This window comes from Parasteatoda tepidariorum, chromosome 4 (genome assembly GCF_982258835.1).
Source record: "Parasteatoda tepidariorum strain Cologne lab strain chromosome 4, Ptep-v5.0, whole genome shotgun sequence".
Taxonomy (NCBI): Eukaryota; Metazoa; Arthropoda; class Arachnida; order Araneae; family Theridiidae; genus Parasteatoda; species Parasteatoda tepidariorum.
The window spans coordinates 20,964,964-20,989,958 of NC_141758.1; the positions used below are offsets into that span (position 1 = coordinate 20,964,964).

At 29.7% G+C, this 24,995-nt stretch overlaps 1 protein-coding gene across 1 annotated transcript in view; it reads right to left on the minus strand.

Annotated features, from left to right (window-relative positions):
- The window catches only part of ttv (exostosin glycosyltransferase 1 ttv), a 261,890-nt gene that overhangs the window by 64,835 nt on the left and 172,060 nt on the right, over nucleotides 1–24,995 (minus strand). The window contains exon 3 of the mRNA XM_016066575.5: nucleotides 10,601–10,720. Coding sequence (XP_015922061.1) covers nucleotides 10,601–10,720 — 120 coding nt within the window. The remainder of the gene's footprint in view (nucleotides 1–10,600; nucleotides 10,721–24,995) is intronic.

The following is a 24,995-nucleotide window of genomic DNA, read 5'->3' on the forward strand; positions in this document are numbered from 1 at the left end:
GCGGTGCCTGGTTTGTGGTCCAATTTCTTAATATTTAAAATATTACTCCAATGCTGCATTACCTGAGCTCATGAAAATTTGCGAAATCTGAGAATAAGGCATAGATTTTGATAATTTTCATCTAGGTGGAAAAATGTCGCCAAATTGGCAATTTTTTAAAAAAAAATTTAATAACTTTTAAAATATCTAAGTTACTTGTCTGTTCATAAGCCCAGATAATTCTTCACGGCAATATTATATGTATCTACAATTTAAAATAACCGCATTGCTTCAAGTGTAAGGCACTTAAACTATGGCTTTATTTTCTTTGGTGACAGAGCTTCGAAAACAAGGTTGAATCCCATAATGCATGAGCTTTTCTTTAACTCTCAACGGAGTAGAGTGTATTTCAAAGGGAAGATTCGCTATGGCGACATTTTTGCTGACTTGGCGAAAAAATGATTGTTCTGGGACTTCGTGTTTCATAGCGATAGAACCATATTTAGGGAATCATGCGAGAATAGTCTAGAATAGTGTCGAAGTTATATTATTACAGGTTTAAAAAATCAATAAAAAGGAAGTTCTAAAAATTTTGAATCTGTCCAACCACGTAAAAGTTTTGGCACCACACGCGCCAACTTGTTTACGAAACAAACCTTAACTTGATGATATGATTCTAAAAATGACATTAAATTGCTTTTAGAAGAAATAATAAAACAGGCAACTGACAGCCGAAGGTTTAAAAACAAAATCTTGATGTAATTTTATCCGGGCGTGCTCATTTATTAGATGCTTGACATTGGTATTTTTTTTAAATCCCTGATTAAGGAAATTTTTAACGTTCGGTCTAACAAACTGCTTTTAAAATCTCCGAAATTTTAATTACAGCAATCATTATCTTGAAATCTGACACTTTTTAGAGCAACATGAAAGAAATCAACTTATGAAGAAGAAAAAAAAAAGCATCCTTATTAATTTATCCGCTGGAAAAACTATATAAGAGGGCAATGTATAACAGGTATTTTGGAAAAAACACTGCAGTGATTTTATCAGATGACTTATTTCAGCATTTTCCCTTCATAAACATCTCAGATTTCATATTTCGAAGTTGAATGATTAATGATGGTAAATAAAACTGGCAGATTAATAGTCGCTGAGAAGGGGAAAAAATATCTTGCATTTTTTTCTTGAAATCAGGTTTTATTAGTGATGTATAATGATATCGCCGTACTTTTTTTATTATTTTAAGCTGTTTTTTTTATTTTCAAAAAATAAAAAATCGAAAACAATGTGAAAATAATTGATTGCATAGCAGGTAATTCTACTAGATTTTTAAGTAGACTACTGGATTTTGTCAGTTTCTCCGGGTCTAATGGTTTAATTAAAATTCTCCTGGTTTTTGTATATTTTAGAAAATTCCCCAAAATTGAGTAAGATTCCCAAGAAAATCCTTATTGAAATAGAAATTTTGTAGAGATAATTGCTTGAATACTTAAATAAGTATTACTAATACTTAATGAAGCGAACCTCATTTATAGAAATCAGTTTAAAACTTTTTTTTGTTCAAAAATGTTCAGTTTATTTTTATTCAGAACTCTCCTTTTAAATTAATTTTAAAAATCTTTCAACTATCTTTGATGAATTAAATGTCTATTAATATTTGAAATTATGATTAAACATAATACATAACATTTCAAGCCTGTTTAATGTCAATCATAACTGAAAAATATTGCAGTTTTTCTATTTTGACGATTATAAAAATTCCTAAAATTTACTCTATGTAAAATATTCAGTACATTATGCAACAATTGTAATAAAATTTAGATCATTTCGTAAAATCTACTAGATTTTTTCCACCCCATGTTGGCAGCTATGCTATAAAAGCAGGTGACATTTTAAGTATTAAAGAAAATAAAAATAAAATTGTCTTAATACTTAATTTTTCACGATATAATATTGTTCAAATTATTTTTAAAAAGTTCTATTCGAAGCGAATATCATTATAAATAGAACTGTAGCATAGATTTTTGAGGTGATGTGTATGTACAGTTGAAGAATCATATCAGGTGACAAAAACTTAATTGTTTTCCCCCACTGTTTAAATTGTTTGCATTGTTTTTACCTGTTAAAATCAACAAAATAATGTCAAAATCCACAAAATAATAAGATTAAGAGTGTTACCATTTACAGAGTAATATAAATTGAAAATTAAACCGAGCAGAAATAAGCACACCTTCTTATTCCGCAGAAACGGGTGTTCCGTATAGACTACCTTTAACATAACAGTTTCTAAGATCCTAGTCAAAAGTGTGGTAAAAAAATATATACATATTTGGCTATTCAAATAATTAGTAAGGCGAAGAAATAACGAAAGCACAATTGAATCATTGGCTGTCATATTACGCCCTATTTGGCCCACATAAAAATATGATACCACGAGACGTGGTGGCTCAGGGGATAGAGCGTGAGTGAATCGAGTACGGTGAAGTGATGACTCACCAATGAGGTGAACCGGTTTCGAATCCTAGCGATGGCAGGTCGATACGAATTTTGGCCTGGGCCGCACCGACCACAGTGCGAACGTAAAATATCTTCAGTAGAAGGCGGATCATGGGTTACAGTCACTTTGCCGTCAGGCTAACCGTGGAAGAATTTCGTGGTTTTCCTCTTTAAGTAAAGCAAGTGCGGGTTAGTTCCATCAAAAAGTCCTTTATGAAAGGCAAATTTCTCCAAGCATTTGATCCAGGAGGTCCTTTGTCTTCTGGTTGGGTTCAAAATTAAAGGCTACGGAGCTGAACATCAGTATCCGTAAACCCAAAATTTGGTTGGCTGTTCAAAGACAGTTCTAAAATAAAATGTGATGCTACATTATTCGTTACTTAATTTCAGAAAGTTCAAACTTAAAGGGCCGTGGTAGCCCAACGGTTAGAGAATAGCACTCCGGTTCGGAGGGGCCGGGTTTCGATCCTCGACTGAGATATGACTTACCGAATCTATATACGTGCTCGAAAACTCTGTGGAATCGAAAATCCTGTAGTTGGACGCTAACTGTAAGTACTATGGGAACAGGGATCTGGTGAAAATTTTCTTCCCCTTCAGATCTCTGTCAAAATTGAGCAGAGGATAAAAATTGGGATGTCATGTCTTCGGATCATCCCCAAGAATGTTTCCCAGACCGTTGCTCTAGTGTGACATAAGTACTTGCGTACCTAGCTCATAACTGAAAGTGCAATTATTACGTCGTATAAAGAAATAATAAATAATAATTTTGAACACACTAGAATATCTACATAAAAAAATAAAAAATAATAATTTTTCAACTTAGTTCCATATAAAGCGAAAATTTTAGAAAATAACTTAAAAAATCAGAAAATGTTCAATTAATCATGGAAATAACTAGATAGGAAAAATTGCGGAAATTGGATTTTACAACGACAAAATGGAGAAAAAAAAATCTTTAATTGAAGTATTTGATATAATTATGGACTAACTTACACTAATAATATCGCTACTAGACAAGTAGCAAATAATCTAATCGCTTCTTTAAAAGGATAAAAAAACAAACATTAACATTGGAATATCAGTAAAAATTTAGAAAAAGAAAGGAAAAAATCTGAGTGTTATAGAATCAGACTTAATTATTCCTCGAACATCAAAAAATAAATAAAACTTTTTTTCGAAAAGAGTCACGAAAGAAAATGGAAAAGGAATAACTAAACTAATTTCTTTCATTTTCAAAACCCACACAAACAAAAAAGAAAAGAAAAGGATAGATAAGAAAAAGGTAATGACTGTTAAAGGGAAAAAAAATCGTAAGAGGGAAAAAACTAGCAAATTCAACATCTTAATTAGTAAACAATAAAATAAATGACAGCACAGGAAATATATTTAAAAAAAAAATGAAATTCAGACGCATTAATGCTTTCTTAAGATTCCTCTAATTAGCTTAGAAGTGAAATAAAAAGGAAAAAGAAATGAAGTAAAATACAAGCAGAGTTATAAATCAATCATAGAACGAAGAAGCATTAAAGTTACAGTTAAATCCCTTGGATCAATAAATGAATCATTTAATAACATGATAAAATGATGAAGTAAGAAACATAATTATGTAATTTGTGAAAAAGTGAAAAATGAGTTGATATTGTTAATGCATAATTGAATATCGGATGTATTAGAAGGGATTACTAATTAATGTGCAGTCACATAGATTTGAATATAATCAACAAAATGGACAATAAAAAGAAAACATTAAAAAAAAATTGCGTTTCATAATAAATGTAAAAAGAGAAGAAAAATAAACTATATTTTGTACATCAGTAGAAATGAGACTACTTGAAAAATGGGATAATACTATTATTAGAGAGATTTTGCACAGCTTTCCTATAGTTAGTCATTAAAAAAAAGTTTTCGATTTAAACCAAGTTTTATAATCTTTATTTTTTGGTTTAAACCGGAATTTTTTTGGTTAACCTAAAACAAAAGGTCAAACAATTTCAGAGAATAACTGTGACTCATTTAATTTTATGAAACACTGTATTAAAATAAATGGTAATGCATTTTAAATTCCAGAAAAATGGCGATTTTAAGTAAAAAGAGCTAATTATTATAAGCATAATCAGGGGTCTGTCCACGTTGAATTTACTACCGTTTAGCGGTACCTTCACAAATTCAATTTTAGGAAAAACGGTAGTTTCACAAATTCAACTTTAGGAAAAACGGTAGTTTCACAAAGTACTTTTTCTTAAAATTTTATTTTTCTATCCTTAAGAAACGATAAATCTATATTTTTACTATGTTTCTGTGTTGATTTTTTAATATCATTTTTAATTTTTCACATATTATGTCTAAATTTTCACAAAATAGGTACCTCTCATTAAAACCTAGACAGACCCCTGATAATAATTACTAGAAAGGTCAACAGCTAATAATACGAAAATGGAAGTATATGTTAAAAGCCAAAGCGGGAGATAATTTATGGTAGAGCTTAAAAGAATAATTTAAACAATTTTTTAGAGATAATTGCCCTTTCTAAACTATGTTTCCATATGATATAGTAAATGGGAAAGAAAACTATAAAAAGAAATTTTATTTACTTAATACCAATTAATAGAGTTCATTTTTAATGGATATGAATGAATTCTATTAATTGGTCTATTAATAGCCCCCTATTTGGTCTATAATGGATATATAGGGTATGGGAAAGAAAACTATGATAAGAAAAAAATTATGTACTAAAAACCAATTAATAGAGTTCATTTTCAACAGCTAAAAAGAGGATCTCGTAGTACTACATTGTTTTGTTCATTAAAAAATTAATAATAAAAAAAAAACTAAAATAAATAAGTTATTTTTTACATTTATTTATCATCGACATCTTTTTTTGCTTAAAATCAATTTTGTTTTCTTCATTCACGTTTCGCGAGTCTTGAGAATGGGGCCTATTTTTGTCCACACGAAACTTCATATTTTTTAAAAGTAGATAAAATTTAGAATTACATATAGATCCATCAATTAATAATTAGCTCATTATTTGAGCAAAACTTGTTCAACAGCTAGTTTGGGATAAAATCAAGAAAATGACGTATAAAAATATAAAGCAACAGAATAAAAAATAATAAATAAAAAAAATACTCAGAAATCTAGCACCAGTTCTTTAATGATTTACAACCAACAGCTGCTATTTTGAAAATATTTGTGCCATAATTCAGTTAATACTAAAACAGTTCAGTTAGTAGCACAATAACTTTAAAAGGGAAAAGTGTATTCATTCACATAAATAGTAGCTACCTAAAAGTCCTGGAGCACCGATTCACAGAATGGATATAATTTATCCTCCAAAACAAAAGAGCGCCAAAGTGATCCATCATTTTCGCACCACGTCCCTTCCACAAAGTTAAAAAGAGTGAGGATTTGGCGTGAGACACAATAGAAATCGATGCAGTGGACTTGGCGAGAAGCGTGGTTGAAACAATATCTATTCTATTATTTACAGCTAGAATTTGAATCGATAACTGCAAAACATTTAAGCTGGAAAATGCTAATCTTATGCTTGTTATTAAAACTGAGCAGGTGTTTAAGGGTCTGTAATTGAAAAAACATGAAGGTGTAATTGTAGAACGGAAATTGAAAGTTCGGAGTGTAGCTAATCTGATTTCACGCTTAAAGTTATTTATATTAAATCTATAACATGCATTTATTCGGGTTTTCATGAGAAATAAAAAACTATGTTTTCAAGGAAATTGAAAACTTAAAGTATCTCTAATCTGATACTTACGTGAAAAAGGTTTTTATGAGAAATAAACAACGTCGATGTTTACAAAGGAATTGCCAATTGAAAGTATTTCTAATTTGATATTTATGTTTAAAAAGCTTTTTTGTTGAGGTTTTTATGAGAAATGCTTTTGCTTTGGGGGAAATCGGAAACTAAAAGCATAAACTTGATATTGACGTTGCTTAAAATTGGAATTTATTTGGGGGTTGAGGGGGTAAACAACAGTTACGTTTCGACGGAATTTAAAAACTAAAATTAATCTGACATTTACAATTAACATTAGTTATATGATATTTAAAATTACAACTTATATATATATATACTATATATATGATTGAATCTTATTTTTACACATTCACAAAATCAGGGGCCTTATCGAAAGAACACTAGTTCAACACTAGTTTTAGTTTCAGGAATTTTATGAATTATTTATTTAGTTATAATTATTTTGTTTTTCAAATTTTAAAAAACGGAAACTTTTACAAAAAGACTGAGAAGATCATAGTGGTTAAGATTTTTCAGAAAATTAAGAAAATAAGACATTTTCATAAAATAATGAGTCGATTTTTCCCAAATCAAGTCCTTTAGCAAAAAAATTAGGATCGGTTTAAAGAATGTTTTTTTATCCCTTCAGAAAATCGCTATGCCAACTTAATATAGAAATAATGAGTAACTGTTGAAATGAGAATATTGTCTGAATTTGCCACCAAGAATTATAAGCCCTCTAAAACGCAGAAAGTACCAATTAGAGAATATAAACATCAGTATATCGGATTTTTCTGCAAGCAAAATAAACAAGCTTGAACGAGAGAAAAAAAACTTGTATTTAAATATAGAAGACGAAAATCAATCAATATAAAATAAATGGTTAACATAATAATGCAATATTAAAAACAATACAATATGAAATAATTTTTCAATAAATAAATTTGTTTTTTAAAGCAAGCTATGAAGCAAAAAATACAAATTAGGGAATATATTCGTTCGATGTATCTCATATTTAACTGCAAAATAAACAAATTTAAAAGAAAGAAAAAACTTTGATTTTTATGTCTCTATATTCAAATCCAATACAAAACGGGAATAATCATTCAATCATTCGGCACATTTTGATTCAATAAAATTTATTACTATAACAAAACTATAACACAGAAAGTACAAATTAAGAAATATATTTATTGGAAATCATCTCGGGTTTTCATGCAAAATAAAAAAAATTTGAGCAGAAAAAAAAATGTCTCAATTTCTAAGTCTTCTACATTCAAATTCAATAGAAACAAACTGGAATATCCATTCAATAAATTTGATTTTTCAACACACTCATTATCAATGGAAAAATGTACGAGTGTTGCCAATCGGGGAAAAAGAAAAGCTAAACAAAATAGAACGTATAAAGCTCTAATTTACAAGTAACCCGAGCACATACATGCAAGACCGAAGATAAGAAAAATAACTTCAATTTGTCTTGACACTGGGGACATTTTCATCGCTTAAAATTACTAAATTATCTAACTCTGCAAGAAGTTTTATGATGTTCTTTTTTTGCTTCGTTGAAAGCTAAAATTCCGTTCGAAATTTTTTGCCTTTTTTTTTTTTATAAAAGAAACATTTTTTATGTGTCTGGTACCACGAAGAAAAAAGAAGGCTTCATTAAATAGGAATGTTTATTTTTTCGCCTTTTTTTTTGTATTTGTTAATTTCTTGAGATAGAAGTTAGAAGAAGAAAAAAACGCGATACTAGACTTGGTTGCAACCGACATTAATGATTTGCAATAAGACGTCAAGCCGGTCGATGATTGGATTAAGTTATATAGGGTGAATCGTTTGCTTGAAAACAAACACCATTTTGTTTTGTTTTTTAAAGCATATTCGCAAAGTGGAAACGATCGAGTTTAAAACAGACATGAAATTAATTTACTAAGTGTAGTTTATCATGAAAAAAGTGAACAATTTTAGAAAAAGCCGTTTGCTCATTTAAATTTGCAAGATAAAGCATTGATAAATTTTGTTGCAATAAAAGTTAGAAGGATCCTCTAAAACTATAAATCAATAATAAAAAAAAGAACATCAAAATAGACTCTTTATAACGGCGCTTCATAACTTTAACATACATGAATACAAAAGTACAAATTATATATAACAGTATTATATATAACAGTATCACTCAAATATGACGTAAGCATTTAAAGTGAGAGGGGTAAGGTAAAAGGAAGGTGGGGTTTGAACAGTGATTTCATAATACGCTAAAATTTAGTTTTTTTTTTTTAATTTTTTTATTTTTTAACTGCACAAAAATTTGTAACACGAAAAAGTGGAATGGTGAAAAAATTTCAAATTTAAATCGTCAAATCGTTTTCAAAGTTAAATTGTTAAATTAATGGGTAAAAAAAAAAGTTGAAAAAATTTCGGAATTTTAAATAAGGAATTTTAGGGATCAAGTGCTCTGATCACAGAAGAAAAACAAAAAGGATTCCTAAAAATTGCTCTACTAAAAATTTTAAAATTCAATAAAAATAAATTATAACCTTAAAATAAAAATTAGAAAAACAGCGATAAGGGAGGGGTGTGACTTTCTTTTTCAAGCATAGATTGTTTGTGATTTTCTTATTTTCGTTGAGAAGGGGGGGGGGGGTAGTGGAATAACATAGCCGAAAAATATGCCTACTAAATATTTGAGCGGCCCCCAATACGCAAAACGTTAAACCGGAACATAAATAAGCATCAATTATTAAATGATAAATAACTGAATTCAATATTAAAGCTCATATTTCTAAAAGCATCTAATCATATACAATGATTTAAATTAAATTACACCTAGCATCTTAGCAAAGCAGGGTATCTCTCGATAGTGTTAATTTCCAATTAACCCGTTCTCAATTTCGATACGATAGCACCAATCGGACAAAGCGAAACTATCTGTTCTACAGAATTTTACAATCTTATCTTTTATAATCAACGATTCTGCAAACATTACTTGAGTCGAATTTCGAATAATGCGTTTTCAAGACTGATGTGTCAATATATCCCAGCGACGGGGTTTACTTGAAAATCGAACAAATAATCTTTTGCAGAGAATTTTATCATGGAACTTAACCATTTTTGGAGAAAGTTCAAGCTCTTTTGCAAAATTATCTAATTTAAATTCAGACGCATTATGTTGGAAGCCAACCCAGACAGAAGAAAACTAAATTCAATGAATTGTAAATAAGGCATTTCTGATGTGAAAGCTCTTAAAGATGGAGTTGTGAATAGATGAAGTGAAGTGAAGTGAGAAGATAATAAAGATTCGAAAAGAACAATCATAACGATGAATGTATAAAAATGAATTATTTCAAACGATTTGTACCATATTTACCGATTCAAAATGAAACTCATTTTAATTGAACTAGCTTTACAAGTAAAATTAATTTACTTGTATTATAAGGATTTTTCAATTTAGAAAAGGATATTATTTAATAGATTATAATACTGGCATGCAATTGAAAAAATAACGTTAGTGCTCCACGATAGATTTCTATAAAAGTGACTTGGCAACTTATTCTGTCTATAGCTATGAACACTAAAATAGAATTTAAAAAACGAGTAAAAAACAATATTTTAGAAAAAAATCGCTATCAAGTAATAGTTTATCATACAAAAACGCAAAACATACCAAGCGATTGCGATTTATGCAAATGAACACATCACATTACGAATTTATTTGGAAAAATTGGTTTATTCTTTACACAAAGAATAGAAGTTCGGAATCAAATGCTGTATTCTTTTTGTTTAATAGCTTGTGTCTAGTAGCGTGTCCAGCTGTTCTTAAACACGCATTTTGAGCTACATCCATTTTCTTAAACATGTATTTTTTAGTTGTGTCCATTTTCTTAAACACTCATTTTGAGAGGTGTCCATTTTTTTTAAACACGCATTATTAGCTTTGTCCATTTTTTTAATACACGTATTTTGAGTTGTATCTATTGTTTTAAACACGTGTGTTTAAGATGTGTCCATTTTCTTGAACGCTTATAAATTTTTTTAAACACGTATTTTGAGCTATGTCAGGAATAAGAAGCTCATCAACGTTCGACAGCAACCTTGAAAACGAGAAAAAACTGGACATCAAAATTTTTTAACGAAAAATTAAATTCAGGTTTAAAAAAAAAAAAAAAAAAAAAAAAAAAAAAAAAAAAAAAAAAACACCGCCAGTAAGTGTCATTTCTTTTTTGTCAATTTTTTCCTCGTTAGTATATTATCTAACAACCCGATAAATGTCACCTCTTCAGACACGCAAATAAAGAAGAAAAAAGGTTTAAAAAATATAGTTTCAAGTAAATCTCGTATTAGAGAAAAAGAAAATGGACTCACCTCGAATGTTGTGCTGACTATCTTGTCCACAGATGAGAAGTAGTTGTCCCAAAGGACTTGTGTTTGTTGACGAAATGAGTGAACTTTCGTGGGCGGAATGGAACGGATCATGTCCGGAACCTGGAAAAATATCCAAGGAAAAAAAGTCAAGGCAAACATACATATAAAGAATCAATATACCATAGTATTCTGATTTGAGCCTGTTTGTATTTGACAAACTCAAAAAAAGTTACATACATATAAAGAATCAATATACCATAGTATTCTGATTTGAGCCTGTTTGTATTTGACAAACTCAAAAAAAGTTCGAAAATAAGCAATAACTTTGACTTATGCTGAGACTTTATTTCAATTGCTCTATTCAATACAAATTTATTACGAAAATTATTGAAATTGGCAAATATAGGAAACAAGATCGGCAAGTTTTGGATGGCTTTATCCATGGGTAAAACCGCCAAAAATTTTCGGTCAAATATTATCAAGAAAAATTGCATTTAAGAATTGATAAGAATATAATTATTCTTTATTATATAATTATATATTATTCATTATTTTAAGCAAATTGCAGGTAGTGTTTAAAGTAAAATATAAGATTTTAGTTTCGTTATATAAATTTTTTAAGTGCTAAATATGTCAAGAAGAAAATGTCTTGGGGGGGAAAAACACTTGTGTATATATTTACAAAACTTTACACAATCATTTATAATTAGTTATAAATGCATAATTTATTTTATTTCATAAACATAAATTATACAGAACTAAATGCTAACAAAAAACCTGCTGGAATCTACAAAAGTAAAGTTGTTTTAGAGAAGACTCTTTAATAACAGAAAAAAGAACTTTCAACATTCTAATAATTAATTATGCCCTCAACCATTAACATAAAAAGACAAGGTAATTTAAGATGTTTTAAGTTTATAAGTTAAATTTCTAGAAGTGCAGAAAATTTCATAATATTATGCAATATTTAAATTTTATAAATTTCTAGTGATTGGTCTTAAGTATCTGTTGTTCCATTTCAAGAAATTTTGGCTTTTTTTTCCTACACGGCTATTATAGATCGGGGAAGTTACATGACATAGACATGGAATTGTTAAAACATCTTCTTACCTGGGAAACATCGATATAATTGTTTAACAAGTTTTGAATTTTGCGCCATTAGATAATGCCAACGAAAAAAGTAATAATTAAGAGTTACAGTTGATAGTTTAGGGCTATAAAATATAAAGAGCGCTACACGGACAATTTCGACTCTATATGTAACATTTAAGTCAACTCACATATGAACTGTTATACAACTCCATATATAATCTATAGGTCATGTATGAGCCGCGGTGGTCTGAGCTTATTAGGTAACTTAGGTTCGAATCCCCAGCGGTGGCCGTTTGAGACGAATGCTTCTCTCGGCTCGCACCGACCACAGTACTGTCGTAAAATAACCTCAGGGGTAGACAGATCATGGATTAAAAACCCTTTGCCTCGGCCTAATCATGGTAGGCTTTCGTGGTATCCCTCTCCATATAAACCAAATGCGGGTTAGTTACATAAAATCGTCCCCTATGAAGTCTAGTTTGTCCTAAAGCTTAATCCAGGAGTTCCCTCGTCTCCTGGATTTGGCTCAAAATTACAAAACCACGGAGTTGAACATAGTCAGGGTTTATAGAATAGATTATAAAATAAAACTCTGCACAGTTTATAAACTAATAAATAAAATAAAAATCACAATTTTTTCAAAATTATTTTTTAGATCAATTCTAGAGCATATGCATAGAACATAAAATTTAAAAAATGAAATTTGTTCCTTGCTAACAGCAAACGTTGGTTTTGATACAATGATAAAAGGAAGTCTTAAGAAAGTGTCTCTCCAGTGATAGAAAGAACCATTAAAAGGCTTTTAGGTTTACTAAAAAAGGACTCATTTCAGATATTTTATGCTCTTCCAAGGGGACAGTTCGACTACAGAAGCAACTTAAAAGAACATGCAGCACTATCCCTTTTATCTTGATTAAGAACGAAGAGAGAGGGTTCTTTATGGAATCACTTGTTTACTTGTGTGTTGACGTCAAACTTTTATAGAACGTTTTAAGCAAGAGTTGTTTAATTATAATAATTGCCTTCATATAATTTAACAATAAATATTCGGGCATTAGGGAGTTTTTGTTCTAAATTTAGTTTTCAAGGGTATATCATTTGCATGTAAACTGTTGTTGAATTTTTGTGTATCTTAAAATCATTATTTCTACGAAGAACTAATTAAAATAAACAAATAATAATTTGGTTATTTAATCTAACTAGGCTTCAGCAAAATACTATTTCATAGCATTTTGTCACTTATGAAACCTTTAAAATATGTTATAAGTTTTGTTCCTTGCCTTTTTTAATATTACTATAGTATATTTGCACTAAGGTATATTGTATATTATTGTATTGAATATTGTATTTGTATATTGGCCAGCAAACTATACGAAAAAGCATTATTCAGACGGATTGCATTTATGTACAGTGCGCAAAATAAAGGACGGACCAACCTGAATAACTTTTGATCTAATAATCGGATCTTCACGTTCTAAGTCTGATTCTTACCGGCTTTAAATTGTGACCTCTAATATGCTACTTAATTAGTGCACACGATATTTTAAGCTACGAAATCAGACACAGAAGTGTACTTTCTCTGAATAAACATAATTCTTTTTCGATGGATTCGGATTACTGACCTCTAAAGGGGAGAATCTGCAAACAGGGAAATATGGTCCTCCACATTCCGAGAACTTTTTTTTAACAAACATATAATTTGTTTATCCAAAGATAATTCCACGCAAAAAAATAACTTTTAGTAAATATTTGTCATTTTTTATTATTTTATTTAATAACAATAGACATTTTTTTTTAACTGTACGGTAAGTTTTAACATAATTTTAAAGAACGGAATTTTACATAACAAAAGACAAAATTGGAGTGAACTCGGTCGAATAGTTCCTATGAAGTTGAATTTTAAAATGCATTTTTAAAAAAAAAAAAATTGATTTATTAGTAACAATTCGATTAATTTCGATTCAATTTTGTATTTTGCCATTTAAGATTGCGTTTTTTAAAATTACGTAAAAAATTAAATACATTTTACAATTTAAAACTGTTTGACTATTATTAAATAAAATAATAAAATATATATTTACTAAAATTTTTGTATGGTATTATATTTGGATAAACTAATTTTATGGTCGCGTTAAAAACATCTGGAAAAATGGTGAAACATACAAAAAGTAAATTCATAGGGACAATATTTCCCAGATTGTCTTCTATATTTTCAGGGGTCTGTCCAGACATTTTGTGAAAGGTCTGTTTTTCGTGAAATTGTGAAAAAATTACCCACATTCTTTCAGCCAGGGTCCGTTTTTATGAATTTGTGCAAATAGGGTCCGTTATTGCAAAGAAAAACTTTTTCAAGGAGTTTTTAAATTGTAAAGACATACAAGATTATGCTCAACACTGTAAAATTTATAATTAAAAAATTAAATTTTCAAATATAAACAGCAATTGCTGCTTCTAAATTAGAGATGCAACCTGCAAATATTTCGCATTTAGCCTATACTGCTGAACGCAGAATATTCATTTCGGACGAATAATGGAAGAATCGTCTGCCGAAAACAAAACTTAATTTGTTTACATCCATCTTTCTTGTTTTCTGCCCTGGAAAGGGTTTATTCGATTAACAAAATAATAATGAAGATAAAAAAATTTGTGAAGGGTCCGATTAAAAGAAAATCATTTTGTGAAGGGTCCGTTTTTAAGTTAAAATATTTTGTGAAGATTCCGTTTTCATGAAAAGATATTTTGTGAAGGGTCCGTTAACGGACCCAAATTTCTTCTAAACAGACCCCTGATTTTGGAGGTCAGAAATCAGAATCCATTGAAAGAAAGTATGTTCATGCAGAGAAAGCACATTTTTATTTCTGATTACGTAACTTAAAAAATCTTCTGCAAAAATTAATAAGCATACTTGAGGTTGTCGTCCCCTCAAACCATTAAGATTGAGTCCTAGAACGTGAAGATCCGATTATTAAATCAAAAGTTAATCAGGGTGGTCCGTTTATTTTTCGATGCACTGTACAAAGCATATTTAACATGCTATTACACTAAAGGTTTACTTTTCCAAAAGCACAAGAATTAAAATGACATCGAAAAGGAATATTTTACACGTTTAATGCTGTTAAAAATGTGCATATAAAAGCTATAATAGGTTTTATTATAAAAGAAAACCAAACTGAATGGGCATACATATCCAACTCTAAGGAAAATTAACTCTCATTAGCTCCCTGGGAGAGATTTACATTGTTGTTTTGTTTTGGGAAGAATAAGCATAATGGTTTGATATTACTTCATTAAGAACTTCATTCTCTTCAAAAATATACAAATTGGAAATAACAGTCGGCATGTTTCAAGCGCTCAAAAATAGACGCCTTTTCTAAGACTCGCCAGGCGTAAAATATAAGAAACAAAGGTTATAATTTAAGTCTCTTAAAGATCCTATTAGTTTTGATAACCCCTGGTACATTTACTACACTCCTTGTCCATGCGACTTAAGCTATATGGGGTAAACTAAACGCGCTTTAAAATTTAGACTAAAGTAACATGATAGATATGTCTGTTATCAAAAATACAAAAAATCATCAATCGCTGCACATTGTTGGAATCTAGGATTCACTTCAATAATGCCAAAATTATTTTCGCCTCAGTCACATTAACTTATCTTGATACCCTAGAATCTTGTTCTATTCATATGAATGCTGATTCCCTTGTTAAAGATATTAGTTCCTCACCACAGTACATGAAAATGCATTTTACCTTGATTTGCCCCATTCGCTAAATGTAGTTTTTTTTTTTTTTTTTTTTTTTTCAAATTCTGTTTTTCAACCTTTTTTTCTCCCTCCGCTACTGTGGTTATTCCAGTTTATTTATTTTTTTTCATCTTTATTTTTCCATTTTTCGTTGGCAATTTAACGTTTCATATTTTCAAAATTCTTTTGTTTCTTCGTGCTCCAAGTCTGGCAAGTCTTGAAAAATACGCGTTTATTTTTGGCAGCTTGAAACATGTTGACTGTTATTTCAAATTTGTATACTTTTGAATCCAATTAAGTCTTTCATCAAGTAATATCTTACCGCTTCAATTTCTTTAAACTTTATAATGGTCATAAATTCAATAATTAAATTATCAATAACTATCTTGAAAATGGGTGCCGATTTTTGAGCACTTGAAACACATCGACTGTTATTTCCAATTTGTATTTTGAAGCGAATGAAGTTTTTAATCAAGTAATTTTGAAAAACATGGTTTTAAATAATTTTTCTGACCAGGTATCAAAACAAATAGCAAACAATTGATTAAAAACATCATTGTTCTTCAACCACTCTATATAGCGAGTGGAAATGCATTTTACCTTGGTTTGCCCCTCTCTTCCACTATGGTATTTCTTGTTCTGCTTAATCTTTTCTCTCTCTCGACTACTGTGGTTTTTCTAGTTTTGTATCTCACCTTTAGTTTTCTATTTTTCGTTTTTTTTTTTTGTTTCTTCTCATTCCCGTCTGGTAGGTCTTGAAAATGAGCTCCTGTTTTCAAGCGCTTGAACACGTAGACTGTTATTTCCAATTCGTATATTTGTGAAACAAATAAAGTTTTTAATCAAGCAATTTCCAACCGTTTCAGTTTCTTAAGATAATTTATTTAATTTCATAATGGTATGATTCCACATTGTATTTCTATTATTCGATTAGACCCCGTTTGGTCAGATATTAGTAATGATAATAATAAAGATCAAAACTCTCTGACTAATTACAAGAATTGATTAAATTCCAACTTACCAATCTACCATTAAACTTTCCTCAGTACTGCAATATGTAGTATTATTCGGTAAAGTATATTAATTTGAATAATTCAGATACTGAATGCTATGTCTGGTATTAACTATACATTTATTTACCGTTCTCTAAAGTCCTGGGGCAGTCCAGAGATAATGGTCTCTAATCAAATTACAGTTTTCAAATTAATTTTGTTAAAAAGCATTTTAAAAGGTTTACGTTCGTTTAATGCATGTTTGCCGTATCAATTCCTGTTTGATTTACAAACTCCATTAATTAACTTAATTAAGGTTATTCAGTTCTGGTAGTATGAATAGTTTCATTTTGCGGTCAATAGGCTTAATTTTAAAGCAACATTAGCTGATTAATTAGAACTTTATACGTAATGTTTTCAAATTAAAGAATATTAATTATAAATATGAATATCCTTACATTTAGTTCATTTAAGTTTGAATAGTCAAAGTGAAAATTTAATTCTAAAAATTTATAATAAAACCAAAAATAGATTTTTTGATGCTCTATTTACAAGTAGAATACATAGTTATGTATTTTTTCATACCTAAGTTAGGTATACGTAGTTATGCATAGTTAGTATATATATACGGATATACATAGTTAGGTATTATTTCATATTTATAATTAATTAAAAAAATTAATTATAAATATAAATATCCTTACATTTAGACCATTTAAGTTTGAATTACCTAAGTGCAAAATTTAATTCCAAAACCAAAAATAGATTTTTTGATGCTCTAATTACAAGTAAAATACATAGTTAGGTATTTTTTTCAATTATAAAAGCACTCTAATAGTTTCTAAAATAATCTATTAGATTACTGGAACTATATTTGTACTAAAATATAAAATCCAAAAAAATGTATTTGGACTTTCTTTTCATTCATATTCAAAAAATTTATTAATAATTGATTTTATAAATTAAAGAAATTTTAAAGATAAATAACTGTTTCTCTTAGATCTAAATGAATAAGAATTTTTTCAAGAATAACTGTTTCTCTTAGATCTAAATGAATAAGAATTTTTTCTAGAATAACTGTTTCTCTTAGATCTAAATGAATAAGAATTTTTTCTACAATAACTGTTTCTCTTAGATCTAAATGAATAAGAATTTTTTCTAGAATAACTGTTTCTCTTAGATCTAAACGAATAAGAATTTTTTCTAGAATAACTGTTTCTCTTAGATCTAAATGAATAAGAATTTTTTCTAGAATAACTGTTTCTCTTAGATCTAAATGAATAAGAATTTTTTCTAGAATAACTGTTTCTCTTAGATCTAAATGAATAAGAATTTTTTCTAAGTGCAGATTTGAAAAATCATTGTTTTGTGTTTGGAAGATTTTTCCTTTAGATCAGAAAAAGACAGACGTGTTTTATGCTGTATCTCATAACTAAAGCCCGGAATTTCAGGCAATAAAAAATGCAAAAATAGGCAGGCAAAAAGGCATTTAAAAAGCTTGAAATAGGCACTTAAAAAAGGCACTTTAAATTGGAGCAAAATGGTAGTTGGTAATGCCTAAAAGCCCATATAGGTATCCAAGGTATAAAAAAAGTTGCTAGAAGTATCCGGTATACCTACATATTCATTTCACTCGGCTGTCGTAGCAATAGTACCAAAGAAGTGGACATAATTGCACAAAAAAAAACCTCAACTGCGTAGATGCGAAATAAAAATTGAAAACTCATACTTACAATAATATTGTATGCAGATTTATTCTGATGATTGGTTTATTCTGATCACAACTAGATGCTTTTTAAAATTTTCAAAAGAGAAATTTTGTCTCCTATCAGTCAATATAGTTTTAAACAAAGAGAAGGATCTTTCTACTTCGACAGAGGTTATGGGCGTGTACCTAAAACAACTTGCCATGGTAGGAGATATGGTAAGTTCAACTGTAGTATCACCAGAAAGTACTTTTGCAATGTCCTTGATGCATTCAAAGTCTGTATTTGCAGAGATGACGTTCTCACATTTCTTCCTTATTCTGTCACCAGCTGGTCCAGGCACAGACATTAGTTCTTCAATAGTATTGTCGAAAATATTTAGTGACTTGGACAAAGCACAAAGACATATTTCTTTTTTCCATGTGTTCAATAGCTCCAGGGAGCTTCCCAAAATAAGTTGAAATGAAAGTCAGTTCATTTTTTATTTTAGAACTGCTAAGCAGATTTTTACTTTTTCTTATGGATATTGCCTCTTCATCCGAAAAGCTGGTAAGGACTCGAGTAACTTCCTCAAAATTTGTGCAGTAGTATGAGACTGCTGAAATCCATGTTCCCCATCTCGTAAGGATCGGTTTAGAAGGTAATTGAATGTCTGGTGCAATTTCTTTGAACACTTGAACTCTTGAAGGGGCCTTCACAAATACTTTTTTCACACTAGAAACAAGCAAGTTTACCTCAGGATAGAGACCTCTTACTTCCTCTGCTATCCTGTGAAATGCATGAGCAAGGCACGTTGGATGGATCATATTAGGAAATAAAACTTTTAAGGCATCATTTCCAGCTTTTTCATGTAGGCATCTGTAAGAAATAATAGCACTCTTTCATGCTCTGTACCATTTGGCCAAAGTAAAGCCAGTGCATTAGTGAACAACTGTGCAATTTAAGTACTGTTAGTCTTTTGCAACTGTTCAGATGTCAGCAAAAAGATTTTATGTTTTTCAAATGGGTCCATAACACCAACAATAACATTTACAACATATCCTCCAGTTACATCTGTCGTTTCATCTATAGATAGCCATATGTTTTTCGTTCCGATTTCATTTTGAATAGTTTTAAGAACTTCGGTGTAACAGTCATCTAAATAAGTTTTCCTTAAAGTTGATTCACAGGGCACACTTTGATTCGTATATTTTTGCAAAAAAGCTCGTATGCTTTTATTTTCAAGTTTCCACAGCGGAATGTCGGCATCTACAAATGATCTGCATAAATCCATTGCAAATTCCGATTTGCGAGAAGATAATTGAAAACAGGTGGGAATCAGAGTCGGTGTTTTCCCATCTTTTTTATCTTTTGCTGTTTTATGCTTAGATGTCTCCAAGTGCTGAGATATAAAATACCTCTTCTCAAAATTTACTGACTTCTCGCATGCCTTACAAAACAGAATGCTCCCATCAGTAGTAAACACATCCGACCCAAACTCTTTCACAAAACTGTCCAGTTTCTTTGCTTGTGCAGGCTTTTACTTTAGGCATTTTTGAAATAACTAGTACTAGAAAACTTTTTCGTGCTCCTGTTACAATGTGCTCAACCAGCTTGGTGAATTCGTTTTGTAGATAAAAGAGCATACGAGTTATTCGATGGTGCAGGCTATATGGGCCGTAAGTAAGAATAAATTCTATTGGTTGTAAGTAAAAATAACTCCTATTGACTGTAAGTAAAATTAACTCCAATCTTTTCACTCCCTTTCTCTCTCTCCTTGCAAAGCGCATCGGGCGAAGGTGACGCCACGTTTTCTGACGCCACGAAGAGACGGAGAGGAAATATTAATAAGACAAAAGGAATAAAGTCCTAATCTCTATAAATGCATTACAATACGTCGGATGACAGTCAACCATTTCTGTACATCAAAATTTCTTCATTTTGCGTTTATGCTCTGTCAAAAGTACAAAAAACTTTGCAGAAAAATTTTAAATTGGACAGAAATAGGCATTTATGAACAAAAGGAAAGAAAAAGGCATTTTCAGAAGAAAACGTTTAAAAAAGGCAGAAAAAGGCATTCATGGCATTTTGCCTGAACTTCCGGGCTCTACTCATAACCATAATTTATTAAAATGCAAAAATGTAATATTTTTCACTTATTTTGACCTAAATTATAGCAAAATAATGAAGGAAAAAAATGTGAACAAAAACTCTGCGTCAAAGGGTTAAATGACTTATCTGAAGAAGTGGTGGTGGTAACATGACTTAGTCTTAGTACCACCCAAACTACTATTCAAACTGACGCCAAAGAAAATAACGCATAGAAAAAAAAATAATAAATCTTGTATTGAAAATAAAATGAAAGAGGGTTAACTATCACAAAGATATAAGGCACAGAAAGAAGAAACTCCAATAACCCTCTTTACACTGAGAAAGCCAACTCTATCGACAGCAGCAAAGAAAAAAAATGAGCCAAAGCAATAAAAAGTTCACCGCAAATAATTCCACCCACTTTCATTTAAACGAAAAAAAAAAGGTATTTTTGGTGTGGAGGAGGGGTTCTTCGCCACCTTCCTGCAGTTGGCACCCTTCCAAATGTCGCCAATTCCTAACAACAAAAGGATGCCAAAAGGAGTGACGAGTGTTTTTCTTGAATCCCTGAGGTGTGGGAATACAGTAAAGAAGCTTAATTAGGGAATCAATAAGCGACCTTAGGCAAAGAACCCTCGATGATCTATTTATTTTTGAAGATGACAAAAGTGGGAGAAAGCTGGAAAACTAATAAGGAAAAAAAAAGCCCTGTTTAAAATGAGGACAACATTACTGTGTTTTAATATAACTTACATTCGTCATCAAATTGAATATCTAATTGTATTGTAAAACAAATAGATTTGAAAAAAAATCTGAAAATCTAAGTATTGTAACATAAAAATCCAGAAGCAATATCGCCGGAAGATTTTGATTTTGATTTTTTTTTTTTTTTTTTTTTTTGATAATTGTAAATGTTCTGCGAAAATTATAAAAAAATAAACTAACAACTCTCACTAGTTAAATTAATACCGTACTTTTGAAAGACGAATGATTTTATTTTGCAAACTAAATTTGGAGGAAAAAGCGAACTTTAATTAAATATTAAAATTTATGTATATTTAGCGAAACAAAAATTGCGAAAAGTGTCCATTTTTTGTAATTTTAATTTTATATCATTTATTTATTTATTATTATTTTTTGCTACTTGGGCATAAATTGTTCTATGCCACTTTCTGCAACGTACGTCGCAATTTTGATCACGTCTTGTTTTTAGGGATAAAAGCATATTTGAAGAAGGTGACAAAAGGCTTTTAAACTACATTCATTGAAAAAATTAGCGAATTTTCTTATAAGTTCTATTTAACTAAACTTTAAAGTTTAGAGCAAAGTTTAAAGATCACAATAACGAAAGACACTAAAGGATATTTGAGTGCGCGTGTGTTTGGAGTGAAAAAAGGTTTCAAGTGCATTTGGCAAGTAACAATGGACAAGTAAAGTTTGGAAGCCTTTTTTGCAGGCGTGATTTCCATGATTACACCATGATGACGAATCTATGATGCGAACAGTTTACATTACCGTTAAAAAAAATTCACTGAATTCACTCTTGAAAAATACTGGACAAAAAAAAAAAAAAAAATGCCGTTAATAACTCTTCAAATACTAAAATTTAGGTAAGCTGAGTTTATATATACAAACAAAATAATTGCCTTTCGGACACTTCACATTTGATTAAACTTTCTTAACATTTTAATTTTACACAAAACAGTCTTTAAAAACATCACTTACCAAACTAATTATCAAAGAAATCAATACTAAATAACTAAAGTAAATTTAAATTAAATTAACAGTCAAATTACAAAAAAAATTACGAAAATACATAATTTCTAAATTGATAATAATTTACTAAAAAATAACTAGTTTAAGACTAGGTTAATGCATAAATTAAATTTATAATCAGCATTAAAAGGCTGGTTTTCCGTTTTGATATTACCCATACTAATTTAAATAAAGTAATTATATAACAGTCGTTGAACAGCTCATCCAGTTATTATGGGTTTACGACTACAAATATTCAACTCCGTAGCCTTGTAATTTTGAACCCAGTCCAGAAGACAAAGGAACTCCCATATTTAGACTAACAGCAAGGGGACTCTACCCCATGATCCGTCTACCACTGAGGATATTTTACGTCAGCACTGTGGTCGGTTCGAGCCGGGTGCAGAATTCGTATCGACCAGCCTTCTCTGGGATTCGGACACACCTCCTGAGCCACCACGGCTCTTAATAAAGTAATTAACAAGTATTACTGAAAAATAAGGATTATTAAATTTTAAAGTGCAGTTATTTAAAACTTTTGTACAAATAAAAAAGAAAATCAAGACCGCCAACAAACAAACCTTAACACAATCGATCTAGATTTCAATAAAACGTCATTAAATTTTCAAAGCCTTGAAAAAACAAAATACAGTTTGAGAATCGATTTTTAAAAGAAGGAAATAAATATTGATTTTTTTTTTCTTTAATATTTTTTTTTATCTTACTTGTATACGAATAAAATTTATTATCAACCAATATAATTTCCGATTAACTTTCATCCCTAAGTTTGCTTTTTCCAGAAGAAAAAAAAACATTAAACTGCGCCAAACAAATAAACAAATTTACAAGATATATTTATATTAGCTAAGCTTATTACAAAGTATGAGAAAAAAAAAGAATTTTAACTTTTAAAAACAATATTTAACGAAGGAACAAATTCTGCTTTTAAGAGTTCCAACCTTTTACATTCAATTTCGGTTCGCCAAGAAATGGGAGAGGACTGTCATAAATTTGCCATGGGGCAAATGTATATATATAGTAGAAGGGTATCGATTACTTAATTAAGAGGTTCCTTTCCAGATTACGGGTCCGTAGGGAATAACTTAACATCAGACCCTTTTCGCCCATTCGCTTATTTCTTAAAAGGGTTGCAATAAGGAAAATACATCGCCAAATTGACTGCTTTGGCAATATTTTAAGGGCATTAATAATACTTTTAGTATTTAAGTTTTGAAAATGAGGTAGTGCCAAACAAATATGAATTTTCTAATTTATGATTAGTGACAAAATATTTTCTGCGAAGCACCAATAAAATACTATTTTTAAAAAAGAGCTATTTTTTTACTTTCACTTTTTTTTAAGTGCTCTTTTTAAATTCTTTCGATTTTAATACCACTACTGTGATAAAATACTATACAATAAACCATTAAAAATGCATAACATTATTCTATTAAAAACAGAATTTATTCAAATAAATAGGATTAAAAGAATCCATAGTAATATTTACTTATCTAAAAAAACAAAACAGATAGAAGCAAATTTTAACAAATTTGAAGAAAAACAATGAATTGCCAACTAATGTAATTTAATTCTATATATAAAGTCATTGAATTATGTGTTAAAATTATAATTTTAATTTATTTACGTAATTTTTTGCATCTAAATTGATAATTTTTAACACTTGTGCAAAATCCAATTTAGACGAATCCGTCGCTGAAATCTAATATTTAATAAAATATATTTTCAATAAATGTTATTTTTTCTAAAAATCATCAAAACTAAAATTTTATAATTAAAATTTGAAGTTTTATTAATTATAATCTTTGAATTATCCAATATAATATATAATAACCTTGCGCAAATCCTGTTTCGGGCCAATCCAATATAACAGACAAATCAAATGGAGTTCTGTACTTAAGTAAGAACGCGCCTTAAAAAAATATATCCCACTATCCTCTATTTACGCTTTAACACATAGCACTGAGATTTGTAATCTGGTAATATAGTTACGAAAATATTTTTAAATCATTTTTGAAGACATCTGTAAGTAAATGGACGTTTAATCACGTTGCTTTATGTCACTTTTTGTGTCTTATATTCTTTTTTCCGTGAATCATTGTTTAATTTTGTATTTTCGCTTCGATTTCTTAAATGCTCCTCACACTATTGAATTGATATATTTTGCTTTGGCTATATTAATACAATATTAGAAAGCACTTTAATTTGCAGATATAATCGCGTGAGCTGATGATAAGATATCTTTTCGTTATTTTGCCCTCTAACTTGTCATTTTTTTAAAAAAAATATTTAATGTTGGTAAATATAATGTAATATAAATAAAATGCTGCTAAATATATATGTTGCTAAACATAAATAAAATAAAGAACAAGAACTATCTTATTATTATTCAGTAGCTTTACATTAACCGTTCCCCTGATTATCCCGAGTTAACTCGGGTATGCGTATATATCCGCCCGAGAAAACTTAGCAGAATTTGTCAGTACGTTTTGTTTTATCAAGTTTTTACTCGGCCGGAAGCAATAAAAGAATGATCTTCTGTGATTGGAAGTTTGCCAAGTTTTGCTGTTGGATAGTGTATCCGTACACTGCACACGTGTTTTGTACGATTATATATAGTATATACAATGGCCGTTAAATTTACATAGGAAAAAAAAATGCGTATCACTTCTCTAGCCATTGGAGAGTATCACTTTGTATTGTCCCTTGTCAGGGGTCTGATTAGAAGAAATTTGGGTCCGTTAACGGACCCTTCACAAAATATCTTTTCATAAAAATGGACCCTTCACAAAATATCTTTTCATAAAAACGGACCCTTCACAAAATATTTTAACTTAAAAACGGACCCTTCACAAAATGATATTTCTTTTAATCGGACCCACAAATTTGTTTATCTTCATTATTGTTTTGTTAATCGAATAAACCCTTCCCAGGAAGGGGGGTGGGGAAGAAAGACAGACGTTAACGAACTAAATTTTGTCTCCGGCAGACGTTTCTTCCTTTATTCTTCCGAAATGAA